This window comes from Hyperolius riggenbachi, chromosome 6 (genome assembly GCF_040937935.1).
Source record: "Hyperolius riggenbachi isolate aHypRig1 chromosome 6, aHypRig1.pri, whole genome shotgun sequence".
In the NCBI taxonomy this organism is placed as follows: domain Eukaryota; kingdom Metazoa; phylum Chordata; class Amphibia; order Anura; family Hyperoliidae; genus Hyperolius; species Hyperolius riggenbachi.
The window spans coordinates 53354345-53382186 of record NC_090651.1 but is presented as its reverse complement, the minus strand read 5'-3'; the positions used below and the strand labels follow the sequence as shown (position 1 = coordinate 53382186).

General features: G+C 43.7%; 1 protein-coding gene across 3 annotated transcripts in view; it reads left to right on the top strand.

Moving 5' to 3' along the window:
* The window catches only part of MIER1 (MIER1 transcriptional regulator), an 80833-nt gene extending 70012 nt beyond the window's left edge, over nt 1-10821 (top strand). For all 3 annotated transcript variants that reach the window (XM_068239276.1, XM_068239275.1, XM_068239274.1), the window contains 2 exons: nt 1380-1519; nt 8427-10821. In XM_068239276.1, the coding sequence (XP_068095377.1) occupies nt 1380-1519; nt 8427-8728 (442 nt within the window). In that variant the 3' untranslated portion in view covers nt 8729-10821. The remainder of the gene's footprint in view (nt 1-1379; nt 1520-8426) is intronic.
* The last annotated feature ends 17021 nt before the right edge of the window (nt 10822-27842 follow it).

The following is a 27842-nucleotide window of genomic DNA, read 5'->3' as shown; positions in this document are numbered from 1 at the left end:
AGCTGTTGTGGTAATTAAAGTGAGTGAAGGCATATTGTAAACATCCTGTGGTGTGTGCCTTAGTACAATATGCTACATAGACTCTATAGGTTCTAATGAAACCCTGCAGTGAGGGGGGAACTTGGACACATACCTAAAAAGAGGGATGGCTCTGGATCTCATAGAGCCTTACCGATCCTCGTGTCGCGTCCTTGTTCCATTGCCGTCCCCCCTGTGATTATAGATCGAATACCTATTCCGCCCTCTTCAGGCAGCCTTCGGATGTACTCCTGTTCCAGAAGACGAGTGGATCCATAGTGCACACAGTCGGAAATGTGCAGTACGGATACGTCCAGCTTCGGAAGCACTTGGAGACTCAAGTGTTTCTGAAGCCTTCTTAAGGGTCTCGAAGGTAGCAGTTTTGAATGGGGGCACAATAAGGGTATAAGAGGCGCCCTGGTGTAATAAAAGCATCTAAAAGCAGTTTAAAAAACAGAAAATAAATTTGAGGTAGCTTACCTCAGTGACGAAAAAATCTTTGTATTTTACAAAGGTTTTTATTAGTAGCACAGGCAACGCGTTTCGCGGGTCAGGGCCCGCTTCCTTAGGCCAATAACAGTGCCAAACTAAATGACAGATTCAGCAAAGGGAGCCTCTCTAGGCTGAGGCTCCCTTTGCTGAATCTGTCATTTAGTTTGGCACTGTTATTGGCCTGAGGAAGCGGGCTCTGACCCGCGAAACGCGTCACCTGTGCTACTAATAAAAACCTTTGTAAAATACAAAGATTTTTTTCGTCACTGAGGTAAGCTACCTCAAATTTATTTTCTGTTTTTTAAACTGCTTTTAGATGCTTTTATTACACCAGGGCGCCTCTTATACCCTTATTGTGCAATCATACCCTCTTACCTCACCCGTCTGAGGGGTGGGTTCAGACCACACGTGGCTTTGACCACGGCGGATATCTGTCCCCTTTCTTTTACCAAGGAGAGCGACCGCATCCAGGTCCTTAGGGACCACCCCGAGTGGAGTCGGGTTTGTTGTCTCCACCTGCTTCCTGTGGTCGGTTGCCAACCTGCAACCCACCTTTGTGAGTAGTGTCTTACTTTTATTACGTTCCATTGTTTTTGACATACTACACCATTGGGCTCCCACTTTTGTCTCCTGTATCTTCACTAGAGGGTGTTTTTGACACCCACATCCCACTATGTTTTGAATGGGGGATCAGAGAGACGACTGCTAAGTCTCTATGGAATCCCCACATTCTTCTGTCTAAGTCTTTTTTTTTTTTTTTTCTTTTTTTTTCTGGTAGCTTTAGGGTTGTTTTAAGTGTTCAGCTAAATACCGATAAAATGGAAAATGTTGTGGTGAGCAAAAGAATAAGTCTAACTTGTATCTTACAGGGACTACATGGATCGTCTTCTGGATGAAAGTGAGAGCGCTGCATCCAGCCAGGCCCCATCCCCACCTCCTACTACCTCTAACAGCAGTACCAGCCAGTCTGAGAAGGAAGATGGCACATCCAGCAATGCAAACCAGAATGGTAAGGCAACCCCGGTCGCATCTGCACATTTTTTTCTTTTACTGTTCAAAAAAAAAACAAATGAGCAACATGGGCATGAAATTGAGGAACAACTCGAGCCTGATTAGAAGTAGTATGCATGATAAGCGAATGTGCAGTACGGACTCATTACCTTGAAGCACGTCACTTGTGTGTCCAGTTTCTATGTGCTGTCTAATTCACACACTTCAGTGTGTGTGTTTGCTCTGATTTCCCCATTTTTTCCTTTTATGATTTAAAAAACCAGCATGAGCTAGGTTGGCACTTGGTTGCCAACATTGGTGAGTACACTGCAAGACACAAGCATGCACTTGTGGTGCCCAGAGGGGAGGAATGGCCGGTAAGCCCTGAATTAGGGAGGCTTCTGGTGAAATCTTGAAGGTCCCTATAATGAGGCGCTCTCTTGATCCTCATAGAGCAGCACAATCAGTATTGCATTATGACTGGACTGCATCAAGGGGATGATCCAAGTTGGTGCTGCCTATTTTAGTTATAAATATGCTTATCCATTCAGGAGAAAACCGTGACGTGCCATTAGATTGGTGGATAAACAGGAGTAACATTTGTAATTTGTGCATTTTAAAAATTCTTTCTTTCTGTCTTTTTTTAAACTGTTGATTGCTGCTCTTCAGTCTTGTCCAGAAGGCTGCCCAACAGATAGTACAGTATATCTGAGTCCATAAATAATTATTTTGATGAGTTACTTGTATGTTCAGTTTCCGTTTACCACTCCCTCTAGTCTAGGGGTGTCAAACTCAAATACAAAGTGGAACCAAGTCGCGGGACCTACCTTAATGTCTAGTAGCCACCTCCCTCCTTTATAAAGTTCTTTGGTGTCTACTGGCCCCACCTCCCACCCTTATACAGTTCCCTAGTGCTTCCTCATTCCCTGGTGTCTAGTGGCCCATCCCCCATATAGTTACCTGGTGTGTAGTGTTTCCCCCTTCCTCCCTGGTGATCAAGGGCTTCACCCCCAATATAGTTTCCCTGGTGTTCTAGAGCGGGCAAAACATAATTAAAAGTTGGGAAACCACTTCTGGGCCAAATGTGATGGCTCTGTGGGGCAAATTTGGCCTGCAGGTCAGAGTTTGACATGTATGCTCTAGTCACATAAGTTTTGTTTTATTGGAAAAAAATGTTTATTTAGGAGGAAATATTGGTAGTCCTTTTTGTATTCCAGTGTCTGGAAGGTTCTCACATGAAGCCTATGAGAGTTGGATATTATAGCCTATGCTCCTTACCTCCATGTAGTATACAGACAAATTAGTCATGTGCTATTAAACAGACAAATCAACATAGTGTGCAGTTGATCTCCGCAAAATTGTGCAGATTATGCAAACAAAAAATTCTAAAATTTTGAACGTACCTCTATGTAATGGCAACACCCTCACTCACCATGTGTTTGCCGCCCAATGGCCCAACTTTTGCATAACACTCTCCTATACAACCACTGCCGTCTCCACCTCAGCTGTATGCACTGCCACCTTTCATAGACCCCTAGAGGAGACCACATCAGAATCATTTATTTTGCCAAGTACAAAGGGGGATTTGTACCTGGAATTTGTTTTAGCTTATACAGGTTCTGGAAGGGTTCGGGGGATAAGCCAAGAGCCAAAACTGGGCCACTTGGCAATCATCTGTTATCCCTAAGGAGACATTGAGAGGGAGGAGCGGAGGAAGGGGAAAGTTCAGCAGTGATGACCCATTTTTTCATGAAAGAAACCTGTGGTGATGGCTGATGCTGCTGAGGATCCTGATAGCTGACTTCTAACATCTGGCAGTGCTGGTCAAAAGGTGCAGTAGTGTTCATTTCTGTGGTGAGTCCCGACTCCTGGACAGCATTCGGCAGGGCTGGTCAACATAATCTGGTTGTCATAGAAGTGTCTGGCCGCGGCAGCCCTTACTTCTGGATTAGCGACTAACTTCATGAAGGGGCTGATCCAAAGGTGTCCCTGCTGCGGTAGAGCAGCAGCAGATGGATGGAGCCGGCATCCGGCGAGGCCAAAAGTGTCCCTATCGGTGTGGTGTCATCCAACCTCCGTGGAGGCCTGACCTCCTGGGTAGCAGCTATGGACTCCACACGGCCTGTACCTGCATAGACAATGGACCCAGCAAGGTGGAGAAAAACTCCAGGTCCCGGACTCCCCACAACCCGCAATAGTGTCCCAGGCTACACTGGACCACACTGCACACCTTCAGGGGGGAAACAAGGTGAATTGGTAGGGAAAAGGGAAGAAAAACAAGAAAAGGACAGAATCCTGTGGCCATGGCTGCCAATTTAGGCGCCATCTTCCTGGTTGGGAAGCTGGACATGTCCACCTCTTCCTGTATGTTGACCAGGCAAGTTGGCCACATCTTCCCTCTCAGAAAGCTGTAAACCTTAGCCGCTGTCAGGTGGTGACTGGGGCGTGGGTGGATTTGCCAGCATTTTTAATGTTCAACAGATATTCTATGACTAGAGAAGGGGTTAAAGTGAACCCGAGCCGAAAATAAACTTTATCTTACTTTTAAAAATTATTTTTTAAAGAATCACATGGTTTTATTTTATATTTAAACATTTACAAAGTAGATTGGATGTTTTACTGTCTCTAATTCATGGCAGCCTATTAAGTGTCCCAGAGTTAGAAAAAGGTCAATAGTTCATGTATTTTATCTCTCCCTGCCCTCAGAAGTTGTATTCTGCCAGGGAAACTTTTATGGCTGTAATTTGCGTATCAGTAATGTTTACTATATTCCTGACAAGGTACCGACAAGACAGAAGCTGGCACTTCCATGCCTAGAAATTAACATTTTCAGGCAGCAAAATAAAACAAGTAAAACAGCCTGGTTATGAATATGTTTTGTACTGTACATACACGTTTATCTCATCCTGTCACATATCGCCTCAGATACACTTTAGGTATACTTAAAGAGACACTGAAGCGAAAAAAAATATATGATATAATGAATTGGTTGTGTACTATGAATAATTACTAGAAGATTAGCAGCAAAGAAAATATTCTCATATTTTTATTTTCAAGTATATAGTGTTTTTTCTAACATTGCATCATTCTATAATATGTGCAGATTACACAACACTCAGCATTCAAAATGATTCTTTCAGAGCAGTCTGTGAACTAATGACCTCTCCTCTGCCAGAGGAAAAGTAAATAGTTAACTAACAGTTGAGATAATTAAAGTCAGAAAACAGCCCTCTCCAAGACTTTTGAAAGTCGTAGAGATAATGGCTTTTTTGTATAGAGATAACAACTGGAGTTTCTTAACTCTTCCTGTACTGGAAACAATTAGACTGATATATCTGATCTTAATGTTTTATTTCTTAGCTGTACTACACATATAAATCATATCATAGTTTTTTTTTCGCTTCAGTGTCTCTTTAAAGGACAACTGTAGCAAGAGCTATGTGGAGACTGCCATATTTATTTCCATTTTAGTAATACTAGTTGCCTGGCTAGCCTGCTGATCCTCTGCCTGTAAGCATGCAGCAGGTTAGGCGTTTCTGACATTGTCAGATCTGACTGGGTTAGCTGCATGGTTGTTTCTGGTGTTATGCAGACACTACTGCAGCCAAATAGATCAGCAGGACTGCCAGGCAACTGATATTAAATAAACAACTCTGGACAACTCTTGTAGTAGTTGATAAACAGGCTACAGGAATACTGCGGCATTGATGGCATAGTACTTCAGTGGCTCCAATCCTTCTTGAGTGGCAGAACCCACAAAGTGTCTATGGGGCCCTTCCTGTCCACCCCTGTAACACTTAAGTATGGGGTGCCCCAGGGCTCAATCCTCTCTCCCCTGCTTTTCACAATTTACATGCTACCGTTGGGAAAACTAATCCAAAAACATGGTCTGACATACCACTGCTATGCAGACGACACCCAACTATATCTTTCCTTCAAGCCTGGTGTGACAGACCCAACTCTAACTATAAACGCCTGCTTACGTGAACTACAGCAATGGATAATTGACAACTGGCTGAAACTAAATGCAGACAAAACTGAAGTCCTTCTGATTGGAGGGCAGAGCATGATAACAAAACAACTTAACTTGCAGTCTTCACCACTGGGAATAGGAGGCACGGATCTACGCAGCTCTGATCATGTGCGTAGCCTGGGAGTTCTAATTGATGGGGATTTAAACTTCAGAACTCAAATCTCTGCTGTGGTGAAATCATCCTATTTTCACCTGAAGAACATTGCAAAAATCAAGCACCTCATACCCCCAGAAGATCTGCCAACCTTAGTCCACGCCTTCATCACATCCCGACTGGACTACTGCAATGCTCTCTACACTGGCCTTCCAAAAAAGGCCTTGTACCGCCTACAGCTGATACAGAATACTGCTGCCAGACTGCTAACCAACCAACCCCGTCACTGCCACATAACGCCAGTCCTGCATTCCCTTCACTGGCTACCTATAGAATGGAGGGTCCTATTCAAGATCGGCCTACTGACATTTAAATCCCTGAATAATCTAGGCCCTGGATACATGAAAGATATGTTACAGCCGCGTAGCAATCCCCGCATTCTCAGATCCACAGGTTCTAATAATCTAGTCATACCCAGAGTCCACTTAGAAACTTTTGGTCCCAGAGCCTTCTGTCATGCTGCCCCTACGTTTTGGAACTCCTTACCTCAACAGATCAGGACAGCCCCATCCCTGGACGTGTTTAAATCCAGACTGAAAACCCACCTGTTCAGTCTGGCATTTGCAGAAATATAACTTTTGTTGTGTGAATACTTCATCCTACTAATTACTGAATCTGAGAGAGCCTAAGCGCTTTGAGTCCTATGGGAGAAAAGCGCTATAGAAATGTTATTGTATTGTATTGTATTGATTTTAAAAGTGTATTCACCAATATATATAAACACACCTTTATCCATACAAAGTGTCCTAATTTGCTGCATACGCCCACTATACCCTCAAAAATGACCATAACATGATTATTGGAATTATTATATATATCAGCGCTGATTAAGCCAATTAGGTATTATTATTGCACTGTCCCTTTAATGAGATGTTGAAAACCTTTCTCATACGTCCTTCTAAGGTAGATATTCCAATTCCTAATGGGTTATAACTTTAAAAAAGGCCCTTGTTGGGGTAATTGTTGAAGCGATAGGTTTTTAAGGTGCAAGAAAAAAAGTGTCCATAAAATCAAGTATTATGCCATTCATAGAGACCTTGCCGGGTATTTTTTCTTCGCGTTCATAAAACCACAGTAGAGACTGACGCGGAAGTCCGGGAGTTCGGCGTTTCAAGCCAGCGAAAGTGCGCAACAAACTGAGAGAGCGGCAGAGGAACGGCCGACAGCCACGAGCAATGCATCCTACCTTTATGGGAGCTAGAGGTACCTGTTCAAAGTGGGGACGCCCACGAATGGTCCTCGCCCCAGAACACTACGCAGAGTGGTAAGACTGGCAATTCATTTTCTAATAAGTGGCTTTTTATGAACGCGGAGAAAAAATACCCGGCAAGGTCTCTATGAATGGAATAATACTTAAATACTTGATTTTATGGACACTTTTTCAGATCAGATTGCCCCCCTTTTTTCCCCCCTATGGGGATGATGTGCTGGGGGGGTCTGATCTCTGCTGCCTGCGAGTGGCTGGCGGGGGGGGCACCTCAAAGCCCCCCTCCGCGGCGAAATGCTCCCCCTCCCTCTCCTACCTGGCCCCCTTTGGTAAGCCGGGCTGCACAGGACGCTATCCGTCCTGTGCAGCCAGTGACAGGCTGTCTCCTGTCACATGGCGGCGATCCCCGGCCGCTGATTGGCCGGGGATCGCCGATCTGCCTTACGGCGCTGCTGCGCAGCAGCGCCGTACAAATGTAAACAAAGCGGATTATTTCCGCTTGTGTTTACATCTAGCCTGCGAGCCGCCATCGGCGGCCCGCAGGCTATTCACGGAGCCCCCCGCCGTGATTTGACAGGAAGCAGCCGCTCGTACGAGCGGCTGCTTCCTGATTAATTAGGCTGCAGCTGGCGACGCAGTACTGCGTCGCTGGTCCTGCAGCTGCCACTTTGCCGACGCACGTTATGAGTGTGCGGTCGGCAAGTGGTTAAAAGGAAATTAATATGGCAGCCTCCACATACCTTTCGCTACAGTTGTCTTTTAAAAAAATGAAGCTAGAAAGGAGCTTTGATTAACCTCTTTAAAGAGAACCCGAGGTGGGGTTCTAAGAATGAAACCTGCACTCAGAGGCTGGGTCTGCTTAGCCTCTGTTGCTATTTCAATCCCCCCTAAGTTCCCCCTGCGCTCCGCTCCCCCCCCCCCCCCCCCCCATAAATTACAGCCGCACTGTTGACAGGCAGCGGGCTGTGTTTACCTTTGTCCTGCCACTCTCCGCCGCTCCCCCGCCTCCTCCATAGCTCCGGTCTCCGCCTGCGTCCCTTCTCTCCCCGCTGATTCGAGGGTAGGGACGCGGGCGGGGACCGGCGCTATGCAGGAGGCGGAGGAGCGCCGAGACTGACAGTACAAAAGTAAACACGACGCGCTGCGTGTCGACAGCGCGGCTGTGATTTATGGGGGAGAGCGGAGCGCAGGGGGAACTTAGGGGGGATTGAAATAGCAACAGAGGCTGGACAATATAAGCAGACCCAGCCTCTGAACACAGATTTCATTCTTAGAACCCAACCTCGGGTTCTCTTTAAGGATAATAGTCATCTGTAAAGAAAATAGGATGACTGGGAGCAACTATTGATCACTGAAACACCTTTTGAAAGTTACACCTCCTTCGTTTTACAGCTTACAGGAGTAGAAAATTTAATTTCAGCGGTTTTTTGAAGCAGTTTCTGAGCCAGGGAAAACCATTATAATATAATTATTTCAATAGCCTATTTCACACATCCTGAAATTTTGCTTTTAACATTTTCCTGTCTTTTCAGGGCTGTCTGCCAATGGCCCTTCAGATGTCCCCTCCTGCAAAGACAACTCTGGCCCAGGAACCATTCATTTAAATGGACCCAACGCCACTGAACCATCATCAAACGAGACGGACACCACCAATGGGTACAACCGGGATGCTATTTCCGGAGATCCAAAATTCAGCCTCGCGAGTAATTCCAGAAACGACCACGAGCCAGAGGATTCCAGTGAGCGAACGACAAAGAGGCAGAGACTAGACAGTCCTGGTAAAGAGAGCCTGTCAGACATTTCTCAGGAAATATTTTCGCACGGAGAGGTGTAAGGATAACCTCCCTTATCCTTCATCAAGACATTTTTGAAAAAAACGCATTTCGAGGGGTCATAAGATTTCAGGGTTATATGTATATTTTTTTCCCTTAAGATTGTTTCTTGGGACTCCGGGAACATTTCGATAACGTTTTGGGATTTTTTTTTCTCATAAAGGAATCAAGTCTCATTGAAGGACGTCCAGAATGTATCCACTAAATAGACATGAGTTTCTGAAGATTTTTATTTTTTCATGAAAAGGGGAGGGACTAATTTCCCACTCCCATTTAAAGGAGAAGTGGACTTAAAACATAAATCTCCAGAACCAAATGTCAAACTGACTTTCGATTGATGCATTACTGGTTTTATCCACCTGCCTAGCTATTGTTTACAAGTAGTCTTTCATAAGCAGGCGTCTGTACACCGTAAACAGCAGTGCTGTAGCTGCTTCTGGCTTCCCACCACTGTGTATTTTAGTATTGCTCACGTCTGTGACCTGCAAGCCAGTCTGATCAGTTTTCTCTGTAAAGGCTCGTACACACGTCTGACTGCCGCCGGGCGGTTCGTTCAGAAACAGCCTTATCAGTCCGCCGACAGACTGTACACACGCTGTACTGTCTACTGAAAACCCGCCCAGCGGGAGGTGCCGACGGACCCGTCGCTGGCTTCAGTCAGACGTGTGTATGAGCCTTAATCCATTCCTGTCCTGTGTGTTATGCTGGGCATACTTGGGTCGATCCGGCGGCCGATTAGCCGCCGTATCGATCCCCGCTCGTCCGCGCGGATCGATTCCCGCTCGTCCCTGCCGGTGGTCCTTATCAGCCGTTCGATTCCCTGCCATTGTCCACCGGCGGAAATCGAGTGGGCGCGGGTCGAGCGGCTTGATCGGGCCAGCTGACTATTATCAGCTGGCCGGATCAGCTGGTCGATACACGGTACAGAAACGTACCGTGTATCCCCAGCATTATGCCTAGTACACACCATAAAATTTTCTGTTAGATTTTTCTGTAATTGGATTATTTTCTGTAAAGTACTGGTAGAGACTGGTCATTATCTTTGGTGCATTGTCTTCTGGTTATCTCCTGCTGAGTAGAACAATGCTTAATTGCGAGCAGATAGATGGTTACATGTTGGAAATTATCTATCTGGCAGGTAAATCTTACAGAAAATTGTCTGGTGTGTACTAGGCATGTCTACTACACCACAGTGGGAATATAAACAGAATGGGCTGTTTGTAGGGAGAGAATATAATTGAGGGGAACAAATCTATTGTCCTACTATTACTAGACGTAGACCCCACCACTGCTTATGTGTTTCATGTGTTTTTTTTCCTCTGAACACACCAGTGTCTTACCGCATTCAAAAAAACACATTGGTGGGATAATTGTTTTCCTTTTGAGAAATTAACCTATCCACATGGAAGGGGTACACAAGAGTATGCGCAAACAAGCATGCTAGCTTAGTGAGCGTACTGCTCAGTACTGCACGCCACATTCCCCACCACCTCATATAATATGAGCCCTACAGGAAAAAGTGTTTGTATGAATGAATTAGATGTGTGTATATTCTTTATTATAGTACCACTTACTTCTGCACTGCCACTACTCATGGATTGGATATGAAACTGCGCTTTTAACCTAGTATCTCTGCTATTTAGTGACCGATATTGAGAGTGATCTGAATGTACCTTATTCTTTTTCTAGATATGTCTGGTTAGTACTCTGTAAACCAATAATTTCCTGGGGGGAGGGGGGTTCTGGGTTAGACTTGTATTGTAGATTCAGATCACCTATATGGCATGTAGATCACACATCTGTAAGTAATGCTGAATCACACGTACCAGAAAAGCAGGAACAGCCCCAATGCCTCAGCTTACGGTGTACAGACAGGTTAGTAATAAGGACGTTTAACTGATTTCAAATACAACACATCATTTACCGTATACCTTTTCAAAGAAGATTTGCAAAAACTTAACTTTTATTATTCACGAAAACCAATTGGCCTGAATATAGAACAAGTATTTTCAGATCTCATTCTGGAGAGGGTTCACATCATGGGTCCCTATGTAAAGAGCTGTCGCTACTTCACACATATGAGTTTTCCCTGTAGCCTAATCTGAATAATGTCCCTATATCTAAACACACATCACTCCACCAAAGGATCGAACATGTTTCACCTCATATAATTAGGGGCTTTGTCAGGGGTATATATAACTAAGTGCATAAGTGCTCAAGGTGCTATATGGACAAAATTATAAGATCATTCATGAAAAACAAAAAGAAGTGGTAGTGTCAAAGCCCCATAACTATGCAGACAGGTTTTTATGAATGATGTTATCATTTTGTCTGTATAGCACCTTGAGCACTTATGCACTTTGTTATATGTACCCCTGAGGAAGCCCCTAATTATGAGGTGAAACATGTTGGGTTCTTTTGGTTGGGTGATTTGTGTCTAGATATAGGGACATTATTCAGATTGGGCTACAGGGAAAACTCATATGTGTGAAGGTAGCGACAGCTCTTTACATAGGGACTCATGATGTGTACCCTCCCCAGAATGAGATATGAAAATACTTGTTCTATCTTTAGGCTAATCGGTTTAAGTGAATAATAATAGTTGTTTTTGAAAAGGTATAAATTGTGTTGTAATAGAAACAAAAGGTAGTTGGGAGATTTTCAGGTGTCTTGAAAGAGGAAAAATCGGTAATGTATTATAATGGCTGTGTTGAGCAAGTGGCAATTTGGGGTTATTTATGTTGTAAGAACAGGTATTTTTAAAGAGCTTTGTTTCAAAACATGTCGGGTTTGAAATTGCTAAGGAGAAGTGGGGCTGCCTCCGGCACCCGTTTTATAGGTAGAAGTTTAAGAGTAAACCAAATGAGGTTTGTATATGTATATTATTGACATCAATGATGTCTTTTTCTATTTCTATCTGGGCTGAAAAAGATACGTGGTGTATTTTTCCAGATTTCTTAGTAGCCTTTGAGAGATTTTTACCATTTTGAATGAACTGTCCTTTTTCTTAAACAAAGCTTGTATAATTTTCTTAACTTGTACAGTCGGTAAACTTTTATTATGAGAAATGAATATTCTGAAAATGGTATGTCCACTTATTTTTTATTTTATTTCTTCTTCTTCTCTTGCAAAAAAAAGAAAAACCGCATTGTTTTATTATCCAGTATTGTTTACTTGTAATTTTATTGTTAGAGTTATCATTATAGTATCATGAGATAAATCTTGTTTTTTTATTTTTTTTCCCTCTGTTGTAGAAGCTCATCATGGGAGCAGGTGTAGCGCTTGCAGCGTATGCAGGGGGTGTGAATATTTGAGGAATGTAGAAAGTACATCTGTCACTAGTTTAAAGTGTAGCTCCACTTTCCGTGAGGAAATCGGTCCCACCAAGAGAGCGATGTGCACTGCAAAGACTTAGGCAAATGTGTGTTCAGCCCCTTCGCGGTTTCTGCATTTCGTAATTAAAAAAAAACAAACCTGATTGTAAAAACCACTGCTGGCCAGCGGCTAACACAACATCTCAAAATAAACGAGATTGTTAGTGCCACGTATCCAAAAAAAAAAAGAAAACCCAGCATGTTCTGCAGCTTCATTTGTGCGGCAGATGTACCAAATAAGCCAGGGAAACTGGGGAATGTTTTATGTAGAATAAAAATAAAAGTGATTTTTAAATTTCGGAGTGCCTGGTTGGCATCCTTATTACTTGTTTACCAGATAAAAATACATAATTGATTTATTATTTTATGCCTGATAAGTTACTCTTTAAAGGAATATCGAGCTGACATGATGAGATAGATGTGTATGGTTAGTGCCAAGCACACAAATGTTATGCTGTGTTTTTCATTTTTTTTTCTTTGCCTGAAATAGTTAAACATAAGGGATTCAAGTGAGAGTTCCTGTTCTGTCCGGACTTGGTCGGACTATAGCTAACCCTCACCAATAAGGAATTACAGAAATAAAACACTTTCCTGGCAACAACTGGGCTTCTGAGAGCAGGAAAGCAATAAAAATGGTCAATAGTTGGCATACTTCAATGAATGTGTCATTAATAAGAGACAATGAAACAGTAGAAACTTAAAAAGTAGATTTAAATATATTAAATAAAACTGTGGGATATCTTAGTCATTTTAGGAGAAGGGTAGATACAATTTTTTTAACTAATCAGTTTATTTTTACCTCTGTATTCCTTTAAGGTTGAGTAAAACTCAAATTTAATCCACAGTTTAAAATATTGAGGGCTTGTTTCCACTGTTGCGACGCGATTCGCCGGCATTCCGACGCTTGTAAAAACGCATGCGGATGCGTTTCTGCATGCGTTTTTACCCGCGATTTCGCGTGCGATTTCGCATGGCAGGGTGCCATGCGAAATTAACCATGACACTGCCAGGGCAAAATAAAATTGAAAAAGGTGCAAAATCGCACGCGAAATCGCGGGTAAAAACGCATGTAACAAACGCATGCGTTTTTACTATTAGGGCTCGTTCCCACTATCGCGAATCCGCATGCGTCCAACGCATGCGGATTCGCACATGTAATGTGAGTGGATGGGGCTGTTTCCACTCCTGCGGTGGCGTTGTGCGTTTTTTGTTGCGGAGAAAAAACGCACAAAAGAGGCAACGATTTCGCCTGCGTCGGGAATCCGTGCGAATCGCCGCTAATGTATTTAATAGTAAAAACGCATGCGTTTGTTACATGCATTTTTACCCGCGATTTCGCGTGCGATTTCGCACCTTTTTCAATTTTACTTTGCCCTGGCAGTGTCATGGTTAATTTCGCATGGCACCCTGCCATGCGAAATCGCACGCGAAATCGCGGGTAAAAACGCATGCAGAAACGCATCCGCATGCGTTTTTACAAGCGTCGGAATGCCGGCGAATCGCGTCGCAACAGTGGAAACAAGCCCTCAAATACATTAGCGGCGATTCGCACGGATTCCCGACGCAGGCGAAATCGTTGCCTCTTTTGTGCGTTTTTTCTCCGCAACAAAAAACGCACAACGCCACCGCAGGAGTGGAAACAGCCCCATCCACTCACATTACATGTGCGAATCCGCATGCGTTGGACGCATGCGGATTCGCGATAGTGGGAACGAGCCCTGAAGGTAACCTGAGACGAGATTGGTAAAATAATTGATACTTACCTGGGGCTTCCCCCAGCCCCTTGACCACCTTTGCCTCCCTTGCCGTCCTCCTGGGTGGCTCCATTCGCCTGCTATCAGCCCCGGTAATTTGCCTTCAGTTGCTTCAGTCGGGCTCTTCTACGCATTCACCAGCTGCGTTCAAGTCGCTGGGAGCATTCTGTGCTGGCAATGTGAACATGGCAGGCGCACGGCCGGGCCACTTACGTGCTGTAGATCGAAATAGGCATGTAAAAAATAAAAATCGGATAGGTCCACAAACACTATACTGTCACAATCTAATGGCAAAGGCAATCTTATCAAGCATTAAGCCCAATCTACACAATACGATTCGGATCGTAAATAGAATCATAATCGAATCGCACAAAGAATCGTATCGTGTAGATGGGGCTTTAACCCTTTGAGTAACTTGGAAACCAGTCATATGTTTTTAGCTATTCGTTTTATGCTGTGTTGAAAAAGAACCGGAGACCAGGAGGGTTTAAGAATTGATACTTACCTGGGAAGTGTTTAGTGAAATCTTAATAGTGCTTATACTTGCAGTGCTTACATTGTTTTATATTTTTCAGTGAAATTGGAGCTACACATTAACTTGTGAAAGAGGATAGCTGCAGACTTTGGGTTTTTAGAAACAACCAAAGCATTCAAAAAAAATCTTTCTATTACAACTAGTAGTTATGATAAATGAGACCAGTTTGTTGTGACTCTCTTTTTCTAGGCCAGATTACTTTAAACAACCACTTCTAAATTGCGTTGGTCATGTCTGGGAGAACTCCTGGAGAAGTTTGTGATTTGTTTGATCAGCTGATAGACGTGCAAAGCTCTGATTTGCTGCGATCACATCCTGCTTTAGCACAGGATCTTAACTAGCAAATCAGAGACTTGAATATCACCTGACCAAACTCATCACATGCTTCTCCACGAGTTCTCCTAGACGTGACCATCACTACTACGAAATATCCATTGCATGACGTGTCATTGTCACAAGACTTCCTAGAAGAGTTGTGTTTCTGGACTCCAGTATAAACCTCTGTAGATTTTGTTATTTCAATGTGGAAGTCCTGGATAATGACGTGCTACCATTGCACTTCTGCGCTATATTGCCCTGTTGCTGTAGCTTGTTTCTTATCAGCAGATGTAGCACCCAGACTTTTGTTTCTACTGTGACCAGCTGCATGAATCCAATGAAGTTTGTGAAATTCTTTCATATTTTTTTCTTTGTTTTGTTTTGTTTTTTAAATGGCAGCTTGTCTTTGTCTTGTGCTATTTATTTGTATTTCTCATTTCCGTGATCCAATCCTGCCTTGATTTTATTGGACATTATAAAATGGTCTCCTAGGCCTCTAATACCAGAACATATGGTTCTATGCAGTCGTGACAGGCCAGCCTATCAAAATGTTGCCCTCTAATGACATCACAGAGACAATATGGCTTCCTGAACCAGTGTGTCACTAAATGGGTCTATTGTACATTTTCCAAGTGAGAGTAATAGGCCATTTGTTTTAAAGGGAAGCATTGTGTTTATAGCAAGGCCATATTCTTCATTTAGTGTGTTTGAGGAGATTTGAAGCCGTGGTAAGGCCCACCTACAACATTCCAGAGACCTCTCCGTCCAAATCAGCAGAAACCGTGAATATTTCACTACATAAACCGGTTATTTTCATTGCTGCAAATTTAGAGTGGTATTGGTTACATATTTTACTTAGTTATTTGATTGGTTTACAATTCCTTAAAGGATACCCAAGGTGACGTGACCTGATGAGATAGACCTGTGTATGTACAGTGTCTAGCACACAAATAACTAGGCTGCGTTCCTTTTTTCTTTCTCTGCCTGAAAGAGGTACACATCAGGTATGCAAGTGACAGTTTCTGTCTGGGTCAGACTACAGTGTGACCCTCACTGATAAGTAACTACAACCATAAAACACTTTCTTGACAGTAAATGGCTTTTGAAAGCAGGAAAGAGATAAAAAGGATGATTTGTGCTTTAGCATACTTTAATGAAGGGGTCATGTAACTGACAATGAAACAGTAAAAACTAGATTTAAGTACTGTATCAAATAAAACTGTGAGATATATTTTTAAAAAAAAAGATCATTTTTAGGAGGAGGATAGATGCAGTTGTTTTTCTCATCAGTTGATTTTCACCTCGGATGTCCTTTAAAGATTACCCGAGCCTGAGGCTCGGGTGCAAAACTAGATGCCTAAAGAGAGGGAAGCCTCTCTGCTCTAGATGTCCCACGTCGCTGAGCGCGGCCACCTGAAGATTAGAGACAATGCCTTGCCACTAATCATATCGGGACCGCGTAGCTCTTCCTACTCCAGTTTGGCCGCGTAATAGCCGACCCAGCCTGCATGCGCAGTAAACCGGAGCCGCGGGCTCCATGGTCCTGCGCATGGGCGACCTCACACGGCCATGCTTCAGGAAGAAAAGCCCTCCACATCGGGGCCGCACTCAGCAATAAGGGGCTTCAGATCAGCGAGGGATACCTCAATAGGATCCTGAGGCTTCCCTCTCTTAAGGAAGTATCCGATTTTAACAGTTGGACAAGTAAAGTGTACCCAAGGCGACATAGCATGATGAGATAAACGTGTATGTACAGTGCAAAACATTAGTAAAGTGGATCCGAGATAAACTTTTACTCATTGCATAATTGTGCCCCTTACATATAGTTTATAGGGGGATTCCTCAAACCAAATATTTTTTTTAATACCCTAATTCCCTATAAACTAAACAAGCCTCACCCACAGCTTCTCCAGTGTCTAGGAATTCTGAGTTCCGTGTAGCAAGTGCTCATGGGAGCTCAGTCTGAGGAGGATGAGGCGTTACCAGCCAGAGAGAGGAGTGGAGTTTTCACAGGCTGAGGGGTGGAGATGCAGAACAGCTTGCCTGTGTAATGATAAGCAGAATATGGCCGCTCTTATTGTATCACAGCAAGAAATAATCATACACTGTTGAAGCTATTTGCAGCTAGATTTGCTGTTTAAATCTATAAACTTTGGAAAAGATATATAGACAAGTTACTTGTTATAGTTAGTTTTTCGTCTCGGATCCACTGTAACCAGGCTTTTTTACTTTGTTTTGTGCAAGGGGCAGCTTTTGACTTGTCCGTACCATAGTAAACTTCACTGATAAGCAAATTACAGCCATCCGGTTTCCTGGCTGAATACAACTTATGAGGGCAGGGGAGAGATAGAAAAGTCAATAGTTCATGTATTTTAACTCTGGGACACTTAATAGGCTGCCATTGAGCAGAGACAACAAAACATTAAATCTACTTTTTAAATGTTTAAATATAAATCTATAAATAAATATATGGGCTATCTAAAAAAAACAAAAAAGGTAATTTTTAGGAGTAGAAGAATAAATAAAATGTTTATCTAATCGGTTTATTTTCACCTCGTGTTCACTTTATCTCCAGGTAAAATGTGTTGCATCCACTCCAGTTGTTTTTGATTTTTTTATCTCCATATAAGCTTCTTAATGTAAAATCAATCTCTTTTATGGCTAATGTACTCTGATCTTTGAGCTCATGATGTTTTGAAACTGTTTTTTTTTCTTTGATTAGTTTTATTGAATTCAAGTTCAGCTTGAGATGAGGTTGGTCATAGTTTCCTGTTCACTTGTATAGCTGATGTCTGTCCGTGTACACTAGATATCAATGTACCTGGTCAAGAGTTCCTTCTTCAGACAGTTGTGTCAGCACGGACCCCCAGAGATGCTTCAGACAGTTGTGTCAGCACGGACCCCCAGAGATGCTTCAGACAGTTGTCAGCACGGACCCCCAGAGATGCAGACTGTGATCTCCCTAAAGGACAACTGAAGTGAGAGGGATATGGAGGCTGCCATATTTATTTCCTTTTAAGCAATATTAGTTGCCTGGCTATCCTGCTGATCCTCTGCCTCTAATAGCCATAGCCCCTGAACAAGCATGCAGCAGATCAGGGGTTTCTAACATTGTCAAATCTGACAAGGTTAGCTGCATGCTTGTTTCTGGTGTTATTCAGACAATACTGCAGCCAAATAGATCAGTAGGGCTGCCTGGCAACTAGTATTGTTTAAAAGGAAATAAATATGGCAGCCTCCATATTACTGTACTTCTCACTACAGTTGTCCTTTAAAGGGAACCTGAAGTCACAGGTATATGGAGGCCGACCATTCATTTCCTTTTAAATAGTACCAGTTGCCTGGCTGTCCTGCTGATCCATAAGCTCGCAGATCAGATGTTACTGGCAAGATTAGCTGCATGCTTGTTTCAGGTGTTTAATTCAAACACTACAGCAGCCAAACATGAGCAGGACTGCCGAGCAACTGGTATTGTTTAAAAAGAAATAAATATGGCACCCTCTATATACCTCAGTTTTTCAGTAACGCGGTCTGTGACCGGATGCTTGCATCAGGTCACTCGACTTAATTTGTAAAACTAGATTTTTAAGACTCTTTTCCACTTCCCGCGCTTTTGCTTGTACAGGTTTTCTGAACGTGCGTGTCGGTACGTTGAAGAAAAGGATACATTGAGTGTGAAATGCACGTGCCGTATGGGAAACAAATATGGTAAAATGTTTTTTTTTTTTTTAAAGTAAAACTAAAATATAAGTAACTACTCTTCGTTATATAAAAGATCATTTCAAAGCATTCCCACACATTTTACCTGTGTAAAAGTGTATACTTTCACTGCAGAGAGCAGTTCATGGTAGCTTATCTCTGTCTAATTGGCTAGGGCAGAAGACACTTTGCCTCTTTTTAATCTGCTCCCTCCTTCCTTTGCTGAACATTACTCTGGCAACAGCTGAGTTACTTCAAAGGAGGGGCAGAGTGAAGGCACATGCCTCAGAGAGCTTCATCCAGCATTTGCCTTTAGCCAGAGATAAGCTTCTGCTCTGCAGTGAAAATATATACTTTTTTTTGCACACGCAGAATATGTGGGATTACTTTCAAATGTTCTTTTATTTAACTCAAAGTATTTACTGAAATTTTAATTTTGGGCGTATAATCCCACTTTAAAACGTGGAAAGAAAGAGATTCACAATGTGAGTGGCCATCGATTGAGCTTTTTGTGTGTGAAAAGGGGCATAAGATGTGAACCAGCCCTCTGATCCACAGGGCTGTCAAATATATGAAACACAAAAAAATGCATCTAGTGGAAATGAGGCCTTAGCTGCAGAAACCTTGTTTGAGACAAAACCGTAAACATCTGGGGCCCTGTACTTGCTAAGCTGTCAGATGGTATGATTATATCTGGGCCTACAGTGGGGCATTAAGTTTACAAAGTTATGTTTTTTTTTTTATAGAATTTCTTTTTAAATGATTGTATCCGAAGTTTCTTTTACAAATCAGCATTTATTACAGTATGCAGCCATGACACTTTTTGCTAGGCAAGTAAGATTTTCTAGTATGAAAAGCCAGCATATGCTGTATGCCTGGACACACCCCTCTTAAACCATGACCAAGCTGGATGCTGCCAATGGGAATCCTCTGCTGGGAAGTAGGGGAGGGGTTTGTCCCTCCAATCACTGCATTGTAAGGATGTACGAGTCCTGTATTCATACACAGCGCCTGTTAGTGGAGAACTTGCTAACTGCATAATGGAAAGTGCTAAATGTTAGATAATCATCCTATGTACCTGTTCAAAATGTTAAATATATATATATTCTATATATATATTTTATCTCTGATTGAAATAAAAGAGAAACCACTATACTTTTACCTTTTAATGTGGCTGGTTTGTAGTAAAGTTGATGGTGTCAATCACATATGTGTGTCTTCGGGGAATGTTTGATGCTTGCTTTGCTGGTGATAAAAAGCTCATCAGTGCAGGAAACCAATAACATTTTTCTGGGCAGTTCCATAACTGCTCTCTCCACATTTTTTTTTTCTTAGCCGGGTGGCATGAAAAATTTAACCAGGAGGGATGGAAATACAGGGGCCGGTGCATCCATAGCGGCCAACTGGGCAAATGCCCAGCGCTGGCTGATAGACCTCCAAGTCTCCACTCAATTGATAGTGCTCCCCCAGTGCTGTTGCAGAGAATGAGCTCCTCTGACACATAACTTGTGGGTGCAAAGTCATACACCCACCCCAAAAGAAGCTTACCTGGCAGCAGCATGTGGAGAGAGTGGGGGGGGGGGAGGAGGCAGTGAATAATCAGCAAAAACTTTCACTCTTTAGTCCATGTATCAGCAGCAGAGTGTGTGAGAAGGATTGTCCGATATACCAGTGAGCACCCTAGAGTTTGTTGCCTGAATTACATGATTTAGGTAAGCATGATGGTAATTCAGATAGCAGCACTGTACACTGGTACTGGATACGGTTTCTCTCACACTCTACTGACCTGCTGCTGAAACGTGGGACCAGAGAGCTGCAAGTGTGTAATTCCCCCCACCCCCCCAAATTATTATTCACTGCTGTGCTGGTGCCACTTCCTCTGTATGTGCTGCACTGATAAGAGCTATGGCAGCTGGGTGCTCACCAGAATTAGCTGGGCAAAGCTCCCGGCTAATAGAGCTTGGGGAGAACACTGGCTATAAATCTGGTCTCCAACACAGGAGACTTGTGTGCACATGCTTCAAGCCTGTGAGCAATGTCTATTCAAGTCCCAAGTAGGGCCAGACCTCACAGGCTTCCTCTGTGTCTCCATCCAGAAATGGACATGACCATCAGGGTTGATCGCTAAGAGAAACATGACCTTGTTACCTCTTTTCTCATAAACCTCTGACTGTAGGCTAAGTGGGTTCTTATCAAATAGGTCATAGTTCATAAGATGCAAAGTATTCTGAAATGGGCCAATGAAATGCAGCTGCTCCATAAGTTTGCATCACCTTGGAATTTTTAGCATGGCACTGACCAATGTCAATTATCAGACCACCTATATTCAATTTTTTCATAACCCTTAAAAGTAACCACCCAGTGAAGAAAAAGTTACATATTCTCCTAAGAGGAGGGAAGGCTCTGGATCCCTTAGGCTGGTTTCACAGTGGGACGTTACAGGCGCACGTTAGAGCAGCCTGTAACGCAGCCCACCGCACAGTAATGAAAACTCAATGGGGCTGTTCACAGTGCGGACGTTGCGTTACATTGTAACGCTGCGTCACAAGACAACGTACTGCATGTAGTACTTTAGACGTGGCTGAGCCGCGTTAGACTGCTTGCACATGCTCAGTAATGTTGGGGAGGAGCGGAGAGCGGCCAGGCACATGGCTAATTAATATGCACTGCACGTTATGACTTGCAGTGTTTACCTCCTGGAGCAGCCGCTCTGTGCGGCGATTGGCCGGCGGGACCACGTGATGCCGCATGCGCACAAGAGTGCGCATCACTGACGCCAGAGTGAGCTGCACAACGCGGCTCACTCTGACGTCCAGATCCAGCACCACCAGGCGTTGAGTTAGGGGGTATGTTATGCGACCTTAACTGGTGTGAAACAGGTGGTGGTCCTGGTGTGAAATTAGCCTTAGACAAGAAAAGGAAACTTGGGTCTCCACCCGAATTCAGCAATTATACTGTTTCCCTGAAGTTTAAAACATCCCCAAAAAATAAGCGCTAGCAGGAATTTTGAGCATGCTCGAAATATAAGTCCAATCCTGAAAGTAAGCCCTAGTAGCAGAAGAAGTATAGTGACTTGTGTTCTAACTGGAGCTGATGGTCTGTTGGGAGGTACCATGGCTCTGTCATTAGGCTAATCACTGCACTAGCTGTTATTCAGCGAGTGTAGTGATGGGCCCAATTATGGAACTATTCTCCCACCTGCAAGACCATTTGCTCCAGTGGAAACACAAGTTGCCGTACTTCTTACCTATAGGCTTACGCCTGGGGATAGGGCAGGGGGACAGCACGGCATGGAGCTGGGTGTAAGAGGACACGGGTACAGAGGGGGTAACCAGGACGACACTATAAGGCACAAAGAGTGGATCCAGCAGAGGAAGAGGTGGATAAGGCACAGTGGATAAGGCAGGAAGGCATACAGCACAGGAACTTGTTTTCATAGAAATATAAGACATCCCCTGAAAATAAGCCCAAGCACATCTTTTGGAGTAAATAATATGACACCATCTTATTTTTGGGGAAACATGGTAGCTCAATTTATTAGCTGTAACATAGCCACAAACCAGCACTGTTTCAACACACATGCTTTTTTAGCAGGTGCTCTTGATGAAAGGCCTGCACGCTGAAACGTTGGCCTCGATTCATAAAGCATTCCCACATGCGGAAATGCTGAAAACAGCCGACTTTACCGAACAAAATGTGTATTCATAAATGCTGTCTCCGCATGCAAAGCTGACATTCCGGAGCAGAGCGATAAATCACCGCCTTATGCGGTGATTCTAGGTGGAAATGTAACAATGTCCATTCATAAAAATTAGAGCAAGCGATATGCGGACGGGAAATACTGCTTGCTCGGATGTAGCGATAGGCATGCGGAGTACATGTAAGTCAATGGGACAGACCTCCCAAGCAGCAGAGAGAGCAGCGCATGGAGGGACTCAGCCAGCTTCTCCCGTTTCCACATGCCTACCTACAGCAGAAAATCTCCGCACTTGTATCGCAACAGGCAACATTTTTATGAATGACCACCCAGAAGGCTGAAATACCAACAGCTGTGTTTTCCCGCACAGATTTAATTTACCAACAGAACTTTTATGAATCGAGGCCATTGTGCTGTTTTATGGCTATGCTACAACCAATAAATTGAGCTATAATTGCTAAATCCAGGTGGAGACCCAGTCGCTCCCTGGTATCAACTCTAAGCAGTTCGAGCATTAATGACACCTTTTGCTTCTTGGTCTGGATCTCTTACAGCTTTCCTGGTCCTCTAGGTCTTCCTTCACCGGGCCCTCCGTTCCAGCATCAGACTTGAATGTTGAAGAAGTACTTAGAGCCACTTATCTTCAGAAGCACTCTGAGACCCAAAGATGCAGCTGGCAGATCTACCTGGAAGTTTTTGCGATCTACCCAATGGGCACCGCTGTTCTAGGGGAGCCAGAGACTTCCCTCTTAGGTGTGTGTAACTTTTTCTTCCCTGGGTGGTTACAGGTCGAACACAAGCGCAGGAGATTTCGGCGCACCCGGCGCCACCATAGGCCGTAATTGGAATTACGGCTATAGCAGCGCACAGAGTGCAACTTCAGCACCGTCAGAAGACAGAGCTGACGTTGCATTTAAATCACCAATTCAGCAACAGCTAGAAGCCAAATTACATCAATCTCCACTATCCATGGAGGCCTGGAGGGGGAATAGTAATTAATACGGCCGGGACTTGTGCAGCAGCAGAATCAGCCATATACCAGCTGTATCCTGCGCCCATTTATTTTGTACGCATTACAGGTGTCCTTTTAGAGCCCATTATACAGTGCATCCGGAAACCATTCACTGCACATTGCTTTTTTTCACATTTTGTTATGTTACAGCCTTATTCCAAAATGGATGAATTTATTTTTTTCCTCAGATTTCTACACACAACACCCCACAGTGACAACGTAAAAAGTTTACTTGAGAAAGCCCATGAACATAAGTATTCACATACTAAATACTTTTTCAATGCACCTTTGGCAGCAATTGCAGCGTCAAGTCTTTTTGAATATGATGCTACAAGCTTGGCACGCCTATCCTTGGCCAGTTTTGGCCATTGATCTTTGCAGCACCTCTCAAGCTCCATCAGGTTGGATGGGAAGTGTTGTACACAGCCATTTTATTGGGAACCTGAGGTGAGAGGGATCTGGATGCTGCCATATATTTCCTTGTAAACAGTGCCAGTTGCCTGGCAGCCCTATTGATCTTCTGGCATAAGTGGTGTCTGAGTCAAAACCCTGGAAAAAGCATATGGCTAATCCAGTAAAACCTGAGTCAGATTACCTGATCTGCTGCATCCTTGTTCAGGGTCTATGGCAAAAAAAAAGTATTAGCAACAGGATCAGGACTGCCAAGCAACTAGTATTGTTTAAAAGGAAATAAATATGGCATCCTCCATATACCTCATTTTTTCATTAACATTGTCTAAGACCGAATGCCTGCTTCAGGTCACTTGACTTAATTTGTAAACCTATCTTCCCGTTTATCCTTATTAGTCTCCCAGTTCCTGCCACTGAAAAAATTCCCACAGCAAGATGCTGCCACCACCATGCTTCCCTGTAGGGATGGTATTGGCCTGGGTAGAGAATTTTGTTTCTCATTGTCCCAAGAGTCCTTCCAGGTGCCTTTTGGCAAAGTTCAGGCTTGCTGCCATTTGCCTTTTATTAAGGAGTAGCTTCCATCTAGCCACTCTGCCACAAACCAGCATTGGTAGAGATGGTTGTCCTTCTGAAAGGTACGCCTGTCTCCAAAGAGGACTTCTGGCAGGGTTACTATCAGGTTCTTGGTCACCTCTGACTAAGGCCCTTCTCTACCGATTGCTCAGTTTAGATGGTTGGCCAACTCTAGGAAAAGTCCTGTGTTCTGAACTTCTTCCACTTATGGATAATCCACTGTGCCCATTGAGACCTTCAAAGCAGCATAAATTGTTCTGTAATCCCCAGATTTGTGCCTCGAGACAAGCCTTTCTAGAAAGGTCTAGAGACAATTCCTTTAACTTAATTCTTGGTTTGTGCTCTGACAGGAACGGTCAACTGTGAGACCTTGCTGTATAGAAACAGGTGTGTACATTTCCAAATCATGTCCAATCAACTGAATTTACCACAGTTGGACTCCAATTAAGCTACAGAAACATCTCAAGCTTTGGGGAAACAGGATGCACCTGAGCTCAAATTTTGAGCTTCATGGCAAAGGCTGTGAATACTTATGTACATGTGGTTTTTCATTTTTAATAAACTTGCCAAAACATCAAGTAAAACATTTTTCGTGTCATGGGGGGGGGGGGTAGAAATCTGAGGAACAATTTGAATTTAATCTATTTTGAAATAAGGCTGTAACATAAAATGTGGAAAAAGTGATGCTCTAAATACTTTGGTAACAATGAGCGATATCAGGCCAGCGTGTGTAACATCACAGCCACGCCACGCCACGCCACGCCACACCAGTGGTATGTATAGGGTTAATGAAGAGCGGAGGATTCGGAAAACCGGATGGGCACCACGACACAGGACAGATAACGTATAAATGCACACAGGTATACACTTTAGGGAAAAGTAGCAGACTGACGATTCCCAAGAAATTTCATGCTGAAATAGATTGGGAATCAGCCTGCAGTGTATGGGCAGCTGACAGCACCTGTTAGTCTTACCGGTAACGGTGTTTCTGTACAGCAGCTGGGATACCCTCTGAGTGATGGCTCCGCCCATCCTCTGGGGAAACACAAAAAAGAAAGTATAAAAAGCTCCCGCCCCCCTCCAACCTCAGTGTATAAAAAGTAAAAGACCGAAACACCGGGAGAAGAGGAGCGAAGCACCTCCTAGTGACCCACTCACAACAGAAGACAGGTATAAGGAAGTGCGACAGGCAAAGGGAGGGTAGTAGACGGTATCCCAGCTGCTGTACAGAAACACCATTACCGGTAAGACTAACAGGTGCTTTCTCATGTCCATCAGCTAGGATACCCTCTGAGTGATAAACAAGTAAAACACCCACCTAGGGAGGGACTACTGCCTGTAGCACCTTTCTGCCAAATGCCAAATCCTGTTGCGATAATACATCCACTCTGTAGTGCTTGATAAAAGTGAAAGGACTCGCCCAGGTAGCCGCTTGACAGATCTGTTGAATCGAGGCCCCAGCTCTCTCTGCCCAAGATGTTGACAAGGATCGTGTAGAATGAGCCTTGATGCTTGATGGTGGAGTGGAGTCTGAGACCTTATATGCTAGAGAAATACTTTCACAAATCCATCTCGCTAAAGTCTGTCTAGATGCCTGCTGACCCTTATTTTTCCCCGAAAAAAGAATAAATAAATGAGAAGACTTCCTAAATTCTCTTGTCCTCTCTAAATATGCCAGGATTGCTCTCCTAACATCTAAGGAATGAAATTCAGCTTCTTTCGCACAGGAAGGATTGCTGCAAAAAGAAGGTAAAACAATATTCTGGGTACGATGAAAATCCGAAGACACCTTAGGTAAGTAATTGGGATCTAAACGTAAAACAACCTTGTCTGGAAAAATGGTAAGAAAAGGGTCTTTAATTGAGAGAGCCTGAAGATCCCCTAGGCGTCTGGCTGACGTAATCGCCACCAAGAAGGCGACTTTCAAGGTAAGAAATTTAAGTTAAATTTCTTCCATAGGTTCAAAAGGAGTCCTGGTTAAAACATTCAAAACTAAGGATAAATCCCACTGCGGCAAAACTTTTTGCCTCACAGGGGTGGATTTTTGGACTGCGGGAAAAAAATCCTTCAACAATCTTTCCTGTGCCAAAGGTCTGTCCAGTAATATTGAACAACGCTGAGCACTGAACCTTCAAAGTGTTTAAGGCCAACCCTTTTTCTAGACCCTCTTGTAAAAAATCTATAATTACTCCAATCTCATTCTGATTTCTGTTATTGGAGGAACACCAAGACAGATAAACCTTCCAAGTCTTCCTATAAATCTTATGGGTAACTGGCTTCCTGCATTTGAGAAGTGTTTCAATCACTTTCTCCCATACACCCTTATTTTTTAACATCACCCTCTCAGGGTCCAGGCTGAGAGCTTGAATAGCTCCGGTCTGGGATGCAACAATGGACCCTGCTTTAATAGATCTGGTGTGACTGGTAGTCTCAGGGGTGGTTGAACCGAAAGACTGAGAAGAGTGGAGAACCATACTCGCTTGGGCCAGGCTGGGGCTATCAAAATTCTCTTTCTGCAATTTCTCCAACACTTGTGGAAGCAACCTGAGAGGAGGAAAAGCATAAGCTAGGCTGAATGTCCAAGGGATTGATAGGGCATCCAACCCCAGAGAATTTGGACAATCGTGGATCGAGAAGAATTGCGGAAGCTTTGCGTTTTTTGGGGAGGTGAAGAGGTCTATCTCCGGCTTCCCTAACTTTTCCGTGACCCAGAGAAAAATTTCTGGATTCAATTCCCACTCTGCATGATCCACTTCGTGGCGGCTTAAATAGTCCGCCTCCAGGTTCAAAATGCCCTTGACATGGACCGCTTCTAATGACAGGAGATTTTTCTCCGCCCAAACCAGAATTTCTGCCGTCAGTTGCCCCAGTATCATCGATCTAGTTCCCCCTTGTTTGTTGATATACGCTATTACTGATACATTGTCCGAAAAAATGAGAACATGTCTGGATAGGATCATGTTCTGGAAGGCTAAAATCGCCTCCTTTACTGCCTGCAGTTCTCTGAAATTTGATGATTTCTTGGCTATTGGTCTGGACCATCTCCCTTGCGCATGATGTCCCATTGCTGTGGCCCCCCCATCCCAAGGCACTGGCATCTGTATGAATTCTTACCGGATCTGATTGTCTCCAGATCCTCCCTTGCATTAAATGTGTGGTTTGCAACCACCAGTGAAGACCTTGTTTCACATATGCTGGAACTTGTACTGACTGATCTAACGTTAGTTGCGACTTGTCCCACGTCTTCAACAACCAATTTTGAATAGCACGACTGTGAGCCTGGGCCCAAGGAACCGCTGGAATGGAAGCAGTCAACAGACCCAACACCTTCATTATCTGTCTGATTTCCATCTCTTGAAGCAATAAAAGCTCTCTTATTGCCTCCTGCAATTTCTCTATCTTCCCTGTAGTGAGACAAATCCTTTCTCCCACTGAGTCTATCACATACCCCAGAACAACAATGGACTGGGTTGGATTTAGATTCGATTTTTGATAATCCAGAATCCACCCTAAACGGGATAGAATCTGAATCACCAAATCTCTGTGTATTCTGACCTTCTCCTCCGAATTGACAAAGATGAGAAGGTCGTCTAGGTAAGGAACAATCATTATCCCCTGTTGTCTTATCACCTTCATGACCTCCGATAACACTTTCGTGAATATTCGGGGGGCCGAGGCAATCCCGAACGGTAGGGCCTGGAATTGAAAGTGGTAGGTTTGCCTCTCTATTCGTACCGCAAATC